The sequence below is a fragment of the Pipistrellus hanaki genome (genome assembly GCF_964339955.1).
Source record: "Pipistrellus hanaki genome assembly, chromosome: 11".
NCBI classification, from domain to species: domain Eukaryota; kingdom Metazoa; phylum Chordata; class Mammalia; order Chiroptera; family Vespertilionidae; genus Pipistrellus; species Pipistrellus hanaki.
This window is the reverse complement of record NC_140513.1, coordinates 34,255,536-34,272,035: the sequence shown is the minus strand read 5'-3', so window position 1 is coordinate 34,272,035 and position 16,500 is coordinate 34,255,536. Positions and strand designations below refer to the sequence as shown.

The window sequence follows — 16,500 nt, the reverse complement described above, 5'->3', positions numbered from 1 at the left end:
CCCAATGAGCCCAGAACTGGGGTTCAGTTCAGTTGGAAGTGGAGTTGAAAGTGGGGTTCAGTGCAGTCCGGAGCTTTTGTCTCCTTCCCACTAAGGCAATCCAGCGGCACAGTCAACAGTCTGTCCTCTACACGCAACGTGCCTGCCTCTGGGACTCTGCCTTTCGCCACTCCCCTGAGTTTCCGCCTTACAGCCTAGATTCCCTCTGAATGAGCCTGGGTCCCCAAGGTCTCTTCCAGAACTGGGGTTCAGTGCAGTCAGAACTGGGGTTTAGCACAGTCTGGAGCTTTTATCTCCTTCCCGCTAGGGAATGCCAGCCAGGCACTCAGCCGCCCTCTCCTTTCCAACTCCATCCTCTCCCTAACGTGTGCACCATGTACCTTAGGCTTTTACAGCTCTTCTGATTTTCCTTCTGGTTTTCTCTTTCCTTCTCATTGTAGAATTTCCAGTCAGTCAACTTTCCTGTAGTTCTGGATAACGTCCATTTTGGATTTCAGTTGTATTTTTTGAAATTGTTGTGTGAGGCTGCAGTTAGGTGTTTACCTATGCCGCCATCTTGGTTTCCCACCCCCTTGGATTTCTTATAACCAATATACCAAAAGACTTTTCTCCTGGAAACTAACAAGTGCCTATAAAGTACGTATGGTAATGCAAAAGATACATACCAGCCAAAACAATTTTGGATAAGAATAATGGAGAATATCTAATACTTGATGTTAAGGTTTATTTTATAACTACTTTATTCAAGAAAGTGCTATAGGGGCATAGAATCTATCCTATGTAATATGCAAATGGTTGTTGCACCAGGAAGCGTAATGACCGACCACATAAAGCCTGGATCACGGATCAGCCGGAGGGTGGGGCAGCGAGCTACAAGCAGACAGTGGAGAGCTACAGGAGGGGGCAGGGCAGCAAGCTAGGGGGGGCTGGCAGGAGTTGGAGGGAGCTACAGGAAGGCAGGACAATGGGCAGAGAGCTATAGGAGGGTGGCAGCGAACTACTGACTACAAGCGCAGCGGAGAGCTACAGGAAGGGACGGCAGCAAGCTATTGGGAGGGCGGTGGGAAGGGGGGGTCTACAGGAGGGTGGCAGTGAGTTGCTGGTGAGCTACTGGCGCATGGATTTGTGCACCGGGCTACTATTATATAAAAGCCAAATGACCATTAGGACGTAATGCCTGGAATGACTGGTTGTTGTGATGTGCACTGATCACCAGGAGGCAGACTCTTAACATGAGTTGCCCCCCAGCCCACACGTCCTGATAGTTGACTGTATTACATGTTTTTGTATGCTATATTTCCCAGAACAGTAAAGATATTTACTGAAATATCTTTTAAAAGTTAAAAATAAAAACTGCAACTCCTCAACTAGTGAAGCTTTAAATATTGAGAATTTTGTTTATCATAAAGGTGGCTTTCTTATTTTGTAAGATGCTGAGTTTAGATATATCTAAGATCTCTTTCTATTCAAAGCCTCTCAACAACAAAAGTTAAAATAGTTCTGCAGTTTATACTTAACTCTGATATTGTAAAAACACTTCTTTAAATATACATTTTATAATGTAGTTGTCTAATTCGGACTGGATTTCTCTCTTTTTTCCTCCCTGGGAATCACAGTTGTCTTAGAACTTTGAATAAAAAATCTTCGTGCTAACAAAAAGTGAATTCCTTTTCTTTCAGATGCAAAGGTCCACTTCTTTGGGAGCATCACAGATTTCACAGAAAGTGATTCCTCTCTTGGAACTTGCAAGTGTTGAATATGGTAAAATGAAAACCACTTTAGGAAATTTTCTTTATTATAAATATCTTTACAGGAATAATTTTTATTTTGAAACCATATAAAAATTTCAGGCAATAGCAGATACTTTTGATTTCCAGAAATTTTATTAAAATTTCTTTAAAACAGTATAATTTGGGTGTTCCTTAAAGGTACTTTTCCAGTGGCAATTTTGGTGCATAAAAGTTGAACTCAATTGCAAGAACCACTGGTAATTAAATTATCTTAATTCTGCTGTAAGCCAAGAGATCCCATGAAACTTTGTAGCTACCCTGTTTCCCCGAAAATAAGACAGTGTCTTATATTAATTTCCCCCACCAAAGATGCTCTAGATCTTATTTTCAGGGGATGTCTTATTTTTCCATGCGCTAGGTCTTATTTTCGGAGGATGTCTTATTTTCGGGGAAACACGCTATTATAATGTGTTAGTTATGTGGAGAATTTTGTTATTGTAAGTTTTTAGTTTTTATATTTTCATATTTTATTAAAGGAATAAAATCAAGTCTTAATATATACTTAATGTATGAAAACTGCTAAATATTTTGACATAAAAAAACTGCTTTTTCTTGGCTACTTTGGATATAAAAATGAATATATTTTTCAGTTTTAAGACTTTTAAAATTCCTAAGTGTTAAATAACAGAAATTGCTATGTTGATTCTCAGGTTTGTAGAGAATATTTTCCTTTGTGTGTGGTGACAAGGAGGGAAGGGAAGGGAGGGAGGGTTGAGAAAGGAGGGGATGTTTTTGAGATTATCTACTCTAAATTCTGTCTTAGGTTATTAGGGATATACTTGAGCTGGTTTTAGCTTCTTTTAAACTTACTTTTAATGGTTTTACTAGTTTCTGAGTTCTTTTTCAGTAACAAATTCTAGAAACACACACACACACACACACACACACACACACACAATATACACACGGTGGAGGTGGGAGCTTCCACAGCAGCACTATACACAGCACTATACACAGCAGCACTAAGGACCTCTCAGGGGATGTTTGCGGGCAGGCAGACATTGCCCAAGTGGTCCCGGACTGCGAGAGGATGCAGGCTCGTCTGAGGGGATCCCCTTCCCCCCGCCCCAGTGCACAAATGTTGTGTACTGGGCTGTGTGTGTGTGTGTGTGACATAGTATTCCATCTCAGTTTATTCATTCCAACTTCCAGACCTGCCTTCTGCTTTTAATACTGCAGAGTTTGTAACTAAGTCCTTTTTTGCTCCAGGTAGAATGAGCATGTTAGTTTGTTCCTTTGCATGTTCATAATGTGGTAATCACTCACATTGTCATTTGCTATAAAATTTAACTAGCTTTAGATAGACCAATGATTTTAAAAGGTGATGTTCATTAAGTAAACTTTGCATTTTATAATTTTCAATACTTTCTTGTCATTAAAAATGTTATTTGTTCAGATATAATCTCTCTATTTTTAAGATTTGTTTTTTATCTTTATATTAATAAAAAAAAGACCCTAGTGTGTTAGTGCTTATATTTACTTTAGAAAAATTATAAATATGTTATTAAGTAAATCATTGGTTATTGACTTACACAATGTTCTCTGATATTTAGAGTCAGAGGAGGAATTTTATGATGCACCATGTAGTCCTTTGGAAGAATATTTTCAGTCAACTGCTAGTGTTAAAAGTTGTCAACAAAATAAGCTTCCAGAACTGGATTCTTCAAAAAATATGATTCAGTATAAAATAAGATTTGAAGTGCCAGAGGTATGTACCATTGTAAAGTTGATATTTGTTTATTATTTCTATTCACAACTTATTTATATAGTGTTATTACTTATAGGTTCTGTTTACACTGAATCCAGATGTTATTGTGTTGTCCTTTCTTTTTTGTGTGTGTATATATATGTATGTTTGTGTGCTTATAAAATCATTCCTAAATTTTAAATATTTATGTCATATGTATGTATACCTCATAAATCCATATATAACCATCATCTACATAAGCAGTTGTTTGATTTAAATAATTATCATTTCTTTTTTCTTCTCCAGGTATCGGTTCAGTTTTACCACCTTGTTGAGGATTGTGAATTACCTGTGGTAGAAATTGTTGTCTTAGGATTGGGCACAGAAGTAGAACTTAGAACATTTGATTTGAAAGCCAATGCCTTTTTGAAAGAATTCTGCTTAAAATGCCCAGAATACTTAGGTAAGAATCTCTTTTTTAAAATAAGTAATTTTAGTAATTGACTACCTACTGTAGAGTTCTTAATACTTTAGGCATTAAATAAATATATTTTTTTAAAAGATTCTCAGGAAAATATTATATTATGAATTAGTATATATCTACATCTCTACCTATCTACCTATAATTATCTTTTATCTTACATTTGAGAATCTAGGTAGACCAGATAGAAGATGAAGATAATTTATTATTATTATGGTCAATAAAATAGTCACAGTTAAATTTTAAATCTACTTAATCCTTCAACACTGAATTTGTTTTCTATCCTATATAATAAAACACTAATATGCAAATTGACTGAACAGCAGAACAACTGGCACATTGACCACCAGGGGGCAGATGCTGACCTCTGGTGGTCAGTGCGTCTTGCAGGGGGAGCGCCGCTAGGCTAGAAGCCAGCCGAGCTCACAGCTGGCAAGCACAAAGGTGGTGACAGGAGCCTCTCCCACCTCCATGGCAGTGCTAAGAAGCAGCGAGCCTGGCTTGTGGCTGGCAAGCGCAGCACTGATGGTGGGAGCCTCTCACACCTCTGCTGTAGGCAGGCCGTAAGGAGCAAGAGGTCCTGGACTGAGAGTCCCGGACTGTGAGAGGGATGTCTGAATGCCAGCTTAGGCCCGATTCCTGTGCACCGAGTGTCTAGTTGATATTATACTATAACATATTACCACAAACTCAGTGTCTTAAAACAATGCAAATTTGCCCTAACTGGTTTGTTTCAGTGGATAGAGCATTGGCCTGTGGACTGAAAGGTCCCAGGTTCGATTCCAGGCAAGGGCATGTACCTTGGTTGTTGGCTTATCCCCAGTAGGGGGTGTGCAGGAGGTGGCTGATCGATGTTTCTAATTATCTCTCTTCCTTCCTCTCTGTAAAAAAGTCAATAAAATATATTTTTTAAAATACAAATTTATTATCTTAAACTAGAGGCCAGTGCATGAAATTCGTTCATGGGGGTCAGGAGGGGGCGGGGCGGTTGCCCCTAACTGTCCTCCCCTGCTGGCCTGGTCACTCCTAACTGTCCTTGCAGGCCTGGTTCCTCCCAACTACCCTCCTCTGAAGTCCTGGTCCTTCCCTCCACAATTGTCCTCCCCTGCAGGCCTGGTTGTCCGTAACTGCCCTCCCAAGCCAGCCTGGTCACTCCTAACTGCTCTCCCCTGCCAGCCTGGTCACCCCTAACTACTCTCCCCTGCTGGCTGGTCCCTCCAAACTTCCCTCCCTGCAGGCCTGGTCGCCCTCAACTGCCCTCTCTGCAGACCTGGTCCCCATCCACTGCCCTCCCTACTGGCCTGTGTTCCCACAACTATCCTTCCCTGCAGGCCTGATTGCCCCTAACTACCCTTCCTTGTAGGCCTGGTCCCTCCCAATTGCCCTCCCCTACTGGCCTGATCACCCACAACTGCCCTCCCCTGCTGGCCATCTTGTGGCAACTATCTTGTGTCCACATAGGGGTGGCCATCTTGTGTGTTGGACTGATGGTCAATTTGCATATTACCTCTTTATTATATAGAACTAGAGGCCCGGTGCACTAAATACGTGCATGGAGTGGGGTGTCCCTCAGCCCAGCCTGCACCCTGTTCAATCTGGGACCCCTTGTGGGATCGGACCTAAATGAGCAGTCGGACATCCCTCTCACAATCCAGGACTGATGGCTCCCAACTGCTTGCCTGCCTGCCTTCCTGATTGCCCCTAACAGCTTCTGCCTGACAGTGTGATCACCCCCTAATCACTCTGCTTCCAGCCTGATTGATGCCTAACTGCTCACCTGCCAGCCTTTTTGCCCCTAACTAGCCTTCCCAACTTTCCTCCTCTGCCAACCTGGTTACCCCAAACTGCCCTCTCCTGCAGACTTGATCGCCCCCAACTGCCCTCCCTTGTAGGCCTGGTCCCTTTCAACTGCCCTCCCCTGCTGGCCATCTTGTGGTGGCCATCATGTGTCCACATGGGGGCAGGATCTTTGACCACATGGGGGCAGCCATCTTGTGTGTTGGAGTGATGATCAATCTGCATATTACTCTTTTATTAGATAGGATAGAGTTCTAGTGCATGGGTGGGGCCTGGTTTGCCCTGAAGTGTGCCCCAGATCAGGGTGAGGGTTCCTTTGGGGTGTGGGGTGAACTGGGCAAAGAGCCTGTGGTGGTTTGCAGGCTGGCCAAGCCCCCTGGCAACCCAAGCAGAGGCCCTGGTATCTAAGATTTATGTATCTTCTACGATTGAAACTTTGTAGCCTGGAGCAGAGCCAAGCCTTCTTCTTGCTCCATGGCTGCAGCCATTTCTGTTGGAATTTGCTTACCTTCATTAATTTAAACTTTGTAGCCTTGAGTGGAGGCTTAGGCCTGCAAGGGCAGGTGGAAAGCTTGGCTTCCTCCATTGCTGGGGAAACCCAAGCCTCCCTCCTGCTCTCTGTGTCTGTAGCCATCTTGGTTGGGTTTATTTGCATATTTGCTCTGATTGGCTGGTGGGCATGGCTGGTGGGCATGGTTTGTTGGTGTAGCAGAGGTATGGTCAATTTGCATATTACTCTTTTATTAGATATGATACTATTCTCTAGCAATCTCCCACTTAGTAGATTTTAAACAGAAGCAATAATACAACTACCATAGTAACATTTGATTATATGCTACAGGGTTTATTTTAATCTTTATTAATATACAGCAAAACTTAGTTTCTTGTAACATACCTAGTTGATTTCTTTTCAACAATTAGGTTTTCCGGGAGTCTGATCAATTTTTTTGAAACTATTTCAGTAGCTCAGGGCCAGAATTCTCTTCATATCTTTTCATTGTTCACATTAGCCATTATGCTTTTTTTTTTTTTTTTTTTTTTTAACTTATTGCTACTTTTTTTTTTTTTTTTTTTTTAAAGCTTACCTCTTAACTATGTTTTTAGCATTTTGGATAAGAGAAGGGAAATAAATTGTGAGGAGAATTATGTTTTTAGAGTTTAAAATAAAGGACAATAGACCTGACCTGGGTAAGATAGAATCCAAAGCTCAGAACTGATATAGAAAATTCTTCTTTTCCAATTTTATGTTTAATAGTATTGCCTGCATTTATACTCACTTAGTTTTACTATGAGAGAATAATTTTAAAAATTATTTTTAGATATAAATGAAAAGGCAGTTTATTTGATTACAACACTGGATAACACAATGGAAGATCTGTTAACACTAGAGTATGTGAAGGTAAGCAGTACCATTTATATCTGCTTGCTGTGGTATATGTGCACCTAAAATGTTATAATCAAATTTTGTAAGTTTAGTGAGATTTAGTTTAATCATGATTCTATTGAAATCTCTATAATGCTTAAAACTTTAAGAGTGTTTTGTTTTGTGCTCTATTAAATAGAAATTTTTTAGTCTTGATCCTATTTATTGTGATATATGATGTGAGATGCTTTCACTTCATCTCACATCATAAATTTCCTACAATTGTTCTGAAATCACCTAATTTTCCTAGTGTCAGTGACTCTCTTTTCTATTGACTTATGATATCCATTTTTTTTTCATGTGTATCTTTATATGTACTGTGGTATACTTATGATTTAGTCCATGTTTTCATTGACCTATTTTTATGTAAGTGCCACATCTATCTATCTTTCTTTCTTTCTATCTATCTATCTATCTATCTATCTATCTATCTGTCTAAAAGCCTAAGTGACCGTCACAACATAAACAACTGAACGGATGGCCAAACAGGCTGCATGGGGCAGCCAGACTGGCAGGGGCCGGGTTAGTGAGGGCCGTCCAAACGACTGAGCAGCGAGCTGTGTGGGGTGACCAGGCCAGCGGGGGGTAGGGGGGCTGTGGGCAGTGAGGGATGACCAGGCTGTTGGGGGGCAGTTGTGGGCAACCAGGCCAGCAGGGGAGGCAGTTGGGGGTGACCAGGCCACTGGTGGGGGGGAGGGGGGTGGTTAGGGGTGATCAAGCAGGTAGGCAGTTTGAGCAGTTAGGAGCCAGTGGTCCCGGATTGTGAGAGGGATGTCCGACTTCACCTGAGGGGTCCTGGATTGAAGAGGGTGCAGCCTGGGCTGACAGGGAACCCCCCATGCACGAATTTCGTGCATCTGGCCTCTAGTCCTATATAATCCTATATAATAAAAGGGTGATAGGCAAATTGACCCTAAAGATGGAAAAACCAGGAAAGTCTGGTTGCTGTGACGCACATTGGCCACCAGGGGCAGATGCTCAACATAGGAGCTGACCCTTGGTTGTCAGTGCACTCCCACAGGGGGAGTTTGGCTCAGCCACAAGCTGGGCTGACAGCTGTGAGCACAGCCGCAATGGCAGGAGCCTCTCCCACCTCCTCGGCAATGCTAAGGATGTCCATTGACATCCCCCAAGGGCTCCCAGGCTGCCAGAGGAATCTCTGGCTGCCAGCTTAGGCTTGATCCTAAGGTGAACGGGCCTAAGCTGGCAGGTGGACATCCCCCAAGGGGTCCCAGACTGTAAAGGGCACAGGCCAGGCCAAGGGACTCCCCACTCCCAAGTGCACAAGTTTCCGTGCACCGGGCCTCTAGTTATTTTAACAATTGCTTCATAGTAAGATAATGCTGAAAGAGTAATTAGCACAAAATATTTAAATATTTGATGGACATTTTTGTCACAAATTTTGTTTTCACATACAGATAGAATTAGTGAGGACCTTGATGACAATGATTGTTCTCCATACTAACATTTAATTTTTTACTCTTGATAATTTAATACTTGCCATCTGCCAAATTTCTTTTGCTCTGTGTAAGCAATTGTTCATTTAGGTAATTATATGTATAAATAGCTGGAAGTTTCTATACATGTCTATTAGGATCATTATATAGCTGTATTTACATCTGTTTTTTAAAGATTTCTAACAGATTTCTTTTATTCTCTTTGGGTAGGCTGAAAAGAATGTACCCAACTTGAAAAATGCCTCTAACAATGTTGAACAACTTATTAAGGTACAAGTGAATAATAATTTTTAAATTAGGTACAGTATTTCTAAGTGAATAATATATTATGAAAATTATTTTATAGCTAGAACTCTAAGATCCTTTAGGATAAAAATAGAATATTATAAATTGGATCCTTTGTATCACAAAGCCTAGTGCGTTATAATAGGGCAATCAAATAAATATTCACAGAGTATTAAAACCAACTTTGTACATTAGGTGAATTTTTCCTCTTTGGATATTCATTTGCATACGGAAGCACTCCTGAATACAATGAACTATTTTAATAATTTTCTTCCACAATTGGAGGAAAAGTCAGCTTCAGGGCATGTTGCAGAGACAGAAGACAAGGGAGAGGTCATTAAAAAAATAGGTAAGTTTCTTTAAAATCCTTTTTTTTTTTTTTTTTTTTTTTTTTAACCAAGTAGATTAATAAATTTGGCTTTGGCTTTGTTAACTTACAATATTGTTTTCAGAATTTTATTGCCTAACTTAAAATCTAGAAAGATTCATTAAATGCCAGGCTAATTTTAGAAAATAATAGTAAAGGAAAATGACTACTGCTGAAGAAAATGTGGCTTTTATTTATTCTGTCATTCTTTTAAGTTGAAGGTTATACTATAAAAGAATTTGGTTTATATTAAAATTTATGCATTTAATATCATTACTTTAAATTAACAAAATAGAACTAAAATTTTTTGAGTAATATTAATGTATATTTTTTAATTAGAATACTTTTTAAGTGGGAAAAGTTGCAAGTTCAATAATGACAGGTATCACCTAGAAAATATTAACTCTCAAAAGATTTATCATTTTGCAGCCAGCAATATCTTAGTTTCGAATGTTAGCCTTATCTAGCATCCTTTTTTGTATGTATCTGTTTTGCTTTTGTTTGGCTTTTGTTTTCATTAGATTTTTTTGAATTCCTATTTTATAAGGGAATTTCTTGCTTGTTTTCAATTGAATTGCAAATCAGGTTTTTCTCTAGCATTACTTTTATTTGTTGTGATATTTTATTTACTTAATAAGTGTAGCGAGGTAGCTACAAGTTTTTCCTTATTTTTTACAATATGACTTTATTGCAGCTTCAAGACGATACAAGCATGAAGATATTACCTTGCAGATCTTAGCAGAATTATCATGTTTACAGATCTTTATTCAAGATCAGAAACATAACATTGCTGAAATTAAGATTGAAGGTAATAAAATTTCAGAAAAATAAATCCAAAACTGTCACATGAAAGAAAAGGTATTTAACCATTCTTTTATTTTTGTAGGGCTTGATTCTGAGATAATTATGAGGCCTTCAGTAACTGAAATAAATGCGAAGCTAAGGAATATAATTGTTTTGGATTCTGATATAACAGCTGTATATAAAAAGGTATGAATTTATTTCTATTAATAGTACATTTTTGAATTTAATTTTCTTTAATTAGTCATGGGTATAAATTGTCAGATTTTAGCTATGTGGCTTATTATGTTTTTTGTTTTGGACTTAGACATAATTGGGTTCTTATCTCTACGCCTAATCCTGAATTCTGTTTCTTTATATGTTAAACTAGAGGCCTGGTGCATGAAATTTGTGCACTTGGTGGGGGAGGGAGGGGTCCGTCAGCCCAGCCTGTGCCCTCTCACAGTCTGGGAGCTCCATGGTCTATCGTCCCAAAGAGGTAGGCCCTACCCACCCAGTTGGGGCTCGGGATGGATTGCCCCGGCAGAGGGAGGCCCTACCCACCCACTGCCAATTAACCTGGGCCTCCCTCTTTAGGGCGATCATGGAGGGTACCCCACTCCCCCTGCAATTGATTGCCCCGCTGGCCGGTGGCCTGGGCCTCCCTCTGCAGGGTAATCATGGTGCGATAGCCTGGTCCCCAATCAATCACTTCGCACCTGCCTTGGGTGGCCTGGCACCAGTGGGTGTCATAGCATGGTCATTCAGAGGTCGTCTGGATGTTCTGCAGTTCAGTCATTTGGTCAGTTTGCATGTTATGCTTTTATTATTATAGATGAGGATTAAATACCTTATAAATGAGGTAAATATAAGTAATCACTCCTAAAACAGAGTTGCAGGGGAATGGGGGCGGGGCTTTGGAGGGATGGGTAACTAGTAAATGCCCTTTTCACTTTTTCTTTTTTTTTCTCTCTTCAAATACTGTGAACTTTGTAATGCATTTCAGATTTCACGGGCAGAGTGTCTAAAGTCATATTGAATGAATTAGATTTTTTAAAAAAAGTTTATTTTCATCAGTGCTTACTTTGCAGCTGTTACAGTGTTAAGAGTCTGTTGAACTGGATGGCTAGGAGATGAAGGATGGGTATTTTGTTATTGGCTATAAGACTGTAAGGTTCTTGAATTAGATACTGTTGTATAGTTGGACACGTAATTTTTAAACAGTGGTGCATTCAGGTAAGATGGTATATTTTAAGGTAGTGAAGATTGTCAAATAATAGTAAGATAAGAAAAGGCTGAGGTACTTGGTTAGAAAGTCAGAGTTTGAAGTGTGACAGAAAGAAAAGAAATAGATGAATAGGTTTTGCCAATAATACTGAATGAGATACTGTGATGACCTGATTTTTTATTAAACAAAAAATCCTAACTCTTTATATTTTCTTACTATGGCTTGTTAGCATGAGATAACAAGAGTTCCAAAACAGCAAAGATACATGACTCATAAGAATGAGATGTGGTTAGCTTTTATTGTTTTTGTTTTAAAAACTAGGGGCCTGGTGCATGAAATCTGTGTGTATTGATAGATACTAAAGGCCCATGCACAAAATTCATGCATTTGGGAGATGGGTCCCTCAGCCTAGCCTGCCCCCTCTCACAGACTGGGATCCCTCAGGGGATTTCCTACTGATGGCTTAGGCCCACTTCTCTGTGGGAGGCGACTGGGCTGATCGGGGAAGGCGCCAGTCCCATCACCCTGCTGCTGCAGCCACTGCCAGCCACTACAGCCACCAAGGTGTCCTCATCAACACAGACTCCAGTCCTTTCACCATGAAAAAATAACAACTTTAGGCATTTTCAGGATGTATCTTTCTTAGGATATGACATTTCTTTCTTTTTTTAATCCTCACCCAAGGATATGTTTCCATTGATTTTTAGAGAATGTGGAAGAGACAGAAACATCAATGTGAGAGGGACACTTTGATTGGTTGCCTCCTGCATGAGCCCTGACTTGGGTCCTGGCCAGGGAAGAGCCTGTAACTTAGGTACATGTCCTTGATCAGAATCGAACCCGGACCCTGTGGTTGGCAGGCTAAGGCTCTATCCACTGAGTCAAACTAGCTAGAGCAGGATATGAGATTTCTTAGCCCCTCCAGCAGTGCACTTTCATTTTTTTTTCTCCAGGAGTGTGATGGAAAAACCCTAAATTACCTTCTTTAATTCTATTACCCAAGTTTCCAAGAACACTGCAAGTGGCGGTGTACAGGGAGCAGTCAGAAAAGGTGTTTACGCTTGAACTGGTTTGACACAGTGAATAGAGCGTTGGCCTGCAGACTGAAGGATCCCAGGTCTGATTCCTGCTAAGGGCATGTCCCTTGGTTGGGGGCACATCCCCAAGTGGGTAGTGTGCAAGAGAAAGCTGATCAATGCTTCTCTCTCATCGATGTTTCTGAGATCTATCCCTCTCCCCTCTTCTCTGTAAAAAAAATCAATTATATATATGCTTTTTGGGTTTTTTTTAAGGTGTTTCCTCTGCAGCCCGTGTGCAGAGGATGCCCTGCATTGTGTCTGTTGGGCTAGGGGCATGTCCCTGGGAACTGGGGGCCCCAAGCCCAGCAGCCACTTGTTCCCTGTGTCCGCCGAGCTGGGGGCCATGGACCCGGGCTGCTTGCACTTGGCACCCCCCCGGCTGCTTGTCCCAAGACCCAGCCCACTTGGTGTCCCAGGCCTCTTGTCCTGGAACCCAGCCTGCGTGGCGCCTCTGGCTGCTTGTCCCGGGACCTGGGCTGCTTGGTGCCAGCACCTGTAGGCCACTCCTGGCCAGGGGTGTTGTGGGACCCCAGCTGCTCAGGGCCTATACATGGGCCTACAGACTTGGAATGGCCTGGGACATCTGAGGATGTTCCTGGGACCCAGGCCACTTGGTGCCTGCATATGCAAATTAACCTGCTGTCTTTGTTGGGGTTAATCTGTATACTCCTGATTGGCTGGTGGGCATCGCGGTGGTACGGTCAGTTTGCATCTTTCTCTTTTATTAGTGTAGATCATAGTGGTTAGAGCATTGAGGAAGGCATCCATTTTATTTGCCCTATGTGGAAAGTAAAGCTCAAATAAATGTGTTTATAAAAGAAGTTAGTAATGGAACTGATATCACTCACGCCCTATTCTTTTCCCCCCTGTAATTTTATTTTTAATGCATCTATAAGGTTAAAAATCCAACTTACAAAAAAGGCTGCTAATGAAAGTTTTTCATTTCTATCTTTTAGCCCCACTTCGGTTTTCCTCTCCTTATTTCTTGACTTTGATTCCAATGTAAATGAGTTTTAAACAATCTACCTCGTTCTGTAGGTCACTACATGTCAGAGAACCAGAAGGACAAGCTTTTTGCATTAGATCACAGCTTCCTAGGTACTGTGCCATGGCACACTACATCATGAATGGGTTTAGGTATAATGATATATTGAGCCCCTCAGCTTTCTGGGCAGTGAAAAGGTAAAGGACACCTGAGGTCACTCAGATTATATGACTCTGTCCTAGAAAAGCATTCTCCCTTTCCCTTAGTACCATTATACAGATACCATTGTTATTGATCTGTGCCATAGTTGAAAAGGATTCTATCTGATCTGACATTCTTTTTTAAAAAAATTCTTCATTGTTTAAAGTACTACATATAGTATTATAAATGTCTCCTTGTCCCCCCATTGACCTTTTCTCAGCAACACCCTCCTGCACATGCCCTCACCCACTAGTGTCTGTGTCCATTGGTTATGCTTATATGCATGCATAGAAGTCATTTGGTTGATCTCTTATCTGCTTCCTTCCCCTGCCTTCCCTCTGAAGTTTTATGGTCTGTTCAATGCTTTGGACTCTGATCTATTTTTTTCATCATTTTATATTGTTCATTATATTCCACAAGTGAATGAGACCATGTGATATTTATCTTTCTCTGACTGGCTTATTTCACTTAGCATAATGCTCTCCAGTTCCATCCATGCTGTTGCAAATGGTAAAAGTTCTTTCTTTTTTACAGCAGCATGGTATTCCCTTGTGACTGTAGATATACCATAGTTTTTTAACCCACTCATCTGCTGATGGGCCCTTAGGCTGTTTCTAAATCTTAGCTATTGTAAACTGTGCTGTTATAAAAATAGCCAAACTGTAAACCAAGGTTGGCTGCTCCTAGCACCAGGCTTGGGGTTCATTAGCAAAAGGTATAGGGCACCTGGAGGCCAGTTGCTGCTTGTTTGAGATTGTAGGAAAGTCTGAAGCACAAGCCAAGACAGGGAAAGCCACTGGAAACAGCTTAGTTGGAGCCCTAAGTTGCCTGGGGCAGAGTCTCAGAGAACCACCCATGTGGGTTTAACAATGTGAGCCAGGTTGATGATAACTCATATGGCTAGCTCTGTATATGATGTGTGTCAGAAAACGAACAATGGTCTCTGCCAGCACTTTTTTTCTGGTAGAAACCTGCTCTTCCAGTTCTCACCCCATTGTCAGTTCCTCCTGCTAGTCCCAGGTGTCTTTTGAGCTGCTGCCCAAGTGCTGGAGCTCAGAAGGAGCAAGCCTGAGTAAATCCTTCAAGAGGAGCTGTCTGGGACTCCATAATCCCTCCATCGAATCCAGCCACAATCCCTGCTGTTTCTACACTCAGAAGTGATGGGTTCTGGTGGAGCTGGGACCCCTCGCTCCTTGGGAGACTTCCGTAGCCGAGATATTCCTCCCAATTTTTATCCATCCTACATGGGTGTGGGACCAACCCTTCAGCCAGTCTCAGTGTGGCTTCTTTAAATCCTTAGTTGTAGGACTTCCATTTAGCTATAATTCAGGTAGTTCTGAATGATGGTTATTTAGTAGTATCATTGTAATTTTGATGTGGTTGTGGGAGGTTGCGAGTACTGTTTATTTACACTACCAGCTCTGGAAACTAGCTCCACCATTTTAACTGGTATTGCAAAATTTGTGACTTTAACCTGTAGGTAATTTTTGGTTTGCAATTGAGATGACTTCAGAAAACTAATAAGGAACAGAAAATTTCATTAAGTTGTAGAGGTACAGAGTTTTTCCAAGTTTGATAATGACAAAAAAGAACATTTACACTGAGTGGTCAGATTATTATGATCTCTGAAGGCATAATAATATGGCCACTTATTGTCTATCCTATATAATAAAAGGCTAATATGCAAATTGTCTCCTTGACCAGGAGTTAGACCAGGAGGCAGGACAGCCAACTTCCCATGTCCCCTCCCCCTGGCCAGGCTGGCCGGACGCCACCCATGCTCCAATTCACTCACTAAGTGGCCAGATTATTATGTGTTCAGAGATCATAATAATCTGGCCACTCAGTGTATATGGTAATTCTTACTACATAAGTTAACACACTAAATGAAAATGTAAATTCTGATAATTTTCCTTTTTTTCTCTCGCCGGTTATAAAAATTTGGGGCCAAACCTACTAAATGGATTTCATGGCCCACAAACGGAGCTGCCACCACCAATTTAAAAAACTTGCAATGTAGGTTCTAATAAAGGGGTTAGAATTGTTGCCTTATTTCTATTTGGCTTGACTACATGGGAGATTTTCCAAATATATGTGCATTGCTTTTTTTTTTTGTAATGTAGACATCATTTCAAAAATGGATTTTGACATTTGAATTTTTTCTCATTAAGGCTGTTTATATCACTGGAAAAGAAGTTTTCAGCTTCAAAATCCTTTCTTATGTGAATGCAACTGCTGATTCTGCATACACAGATATGAGTGTGGTTGACATTCAAGTTAATTTAACTGTTGGTTGCATTGAAGTAGTCTTAATCATAAAATTTTTACATTCTATTTTGGTAAGTATGTTAATTGATTCTTTCCTGATAGTTGGAAATTGTTGTACATCAACCATACATAAAGAATAAATAATAATTTCTTGCTTGATTTTTACCGCCTAATTTTTTATAATTGTTTGGATACCATTTATTATGACTGAAATGTATAATACTTTAGTATTATTTTCACATGGAATATCCAGTTAATTGAAGTATATATTTTAGATATTAATGTATTAAGTATATGTATATTATATGTCATATATATTAATTGAGTTTTTATTTTATACATTATTGGTTTACGTTTTTGCTTTACCTAAGTTACAACTCCAATATAATTGAAGTTTGTTTTGTCTCAGGTTATTATTTTTAAAATTATATTTTTTATTATGTTATAATTCTGTGACTGGGCTTTAAGAGCTTTAGATTTAATCTCTCTATGATGCACTCTAAGGTACTTGAGTTACTTTTCATAGTTTATTTTCTCCTGTGGTTTTTCCATTCTGTCACTTGATGCTTTTTCTGGTGAGTGTCTTACCCTTCTCTACGGCTTCACTATTCATTCTTTTAAAGTGCTATCTCTTAGTGTTGGTGTATATAATAGATGACTAGTTGATTCTAA

At 40.3% G+C, this 16,500-nt stretch overlaps 1 protein-coding gene and 1 long non-coding RNA gene across 7 annotated transcripts in view; one reads left to right on the top strand and one right to left on the bottom strand.

Annotated features, from left to right (window-relative positions):
* Positions 1-16,500, bottom strand: part of LOC311630442 — a 930,538-nt gene that overhangs the window by 37,929 nt on the left and 876,109 nt on the right. The window lies entirely within an intron of this gene.
* Positions 1-16,500, top strand: part of VPS13A (vacuolar protein sorting 13 homolog A) — a 185,468-nt gene that overhangs the window by 60,876 nt on the left and 108,092 nt on the right. For all 6 annotated transcript variants that reach the window (XM_084899409.1, XM_084899408.1, XM_084899406.1 and 3 more), the window contains exons 24-32: positions 1,680-1,761; positions 3,344-3,498; positions 3,784-3,940; positions 7,075-7,154; positions 8,846-8,905; positions 9,116-9,269; positions 9,982-10,095; positions 10,174-10,277; positions 15,732-15,899. In XM_084899409.1, the coding sequence (XP_084755535.1) occupies positions 1,680-1,761; positions 3,344-3,498; positions 3,784-3,940; positions 7,075-7,154; positions 8,846-8,905; positions 9,116-9,269; positions 9,982-10,095; positions 10,174-10,277; positions 15,732-15,899 (1,074 nt within the window). The remainder of the gene's footprint in view (positions 1-1,679; positions 1,762-3,343; positions 3,499-3,783; positions 3,941-7,074; positions 7,155-8,845; positions 8,906-9,115; positions 9,270-9,981; positions 10,096-10,173; positions 10,278-15,731; positions 15,900-16,500) is intronic.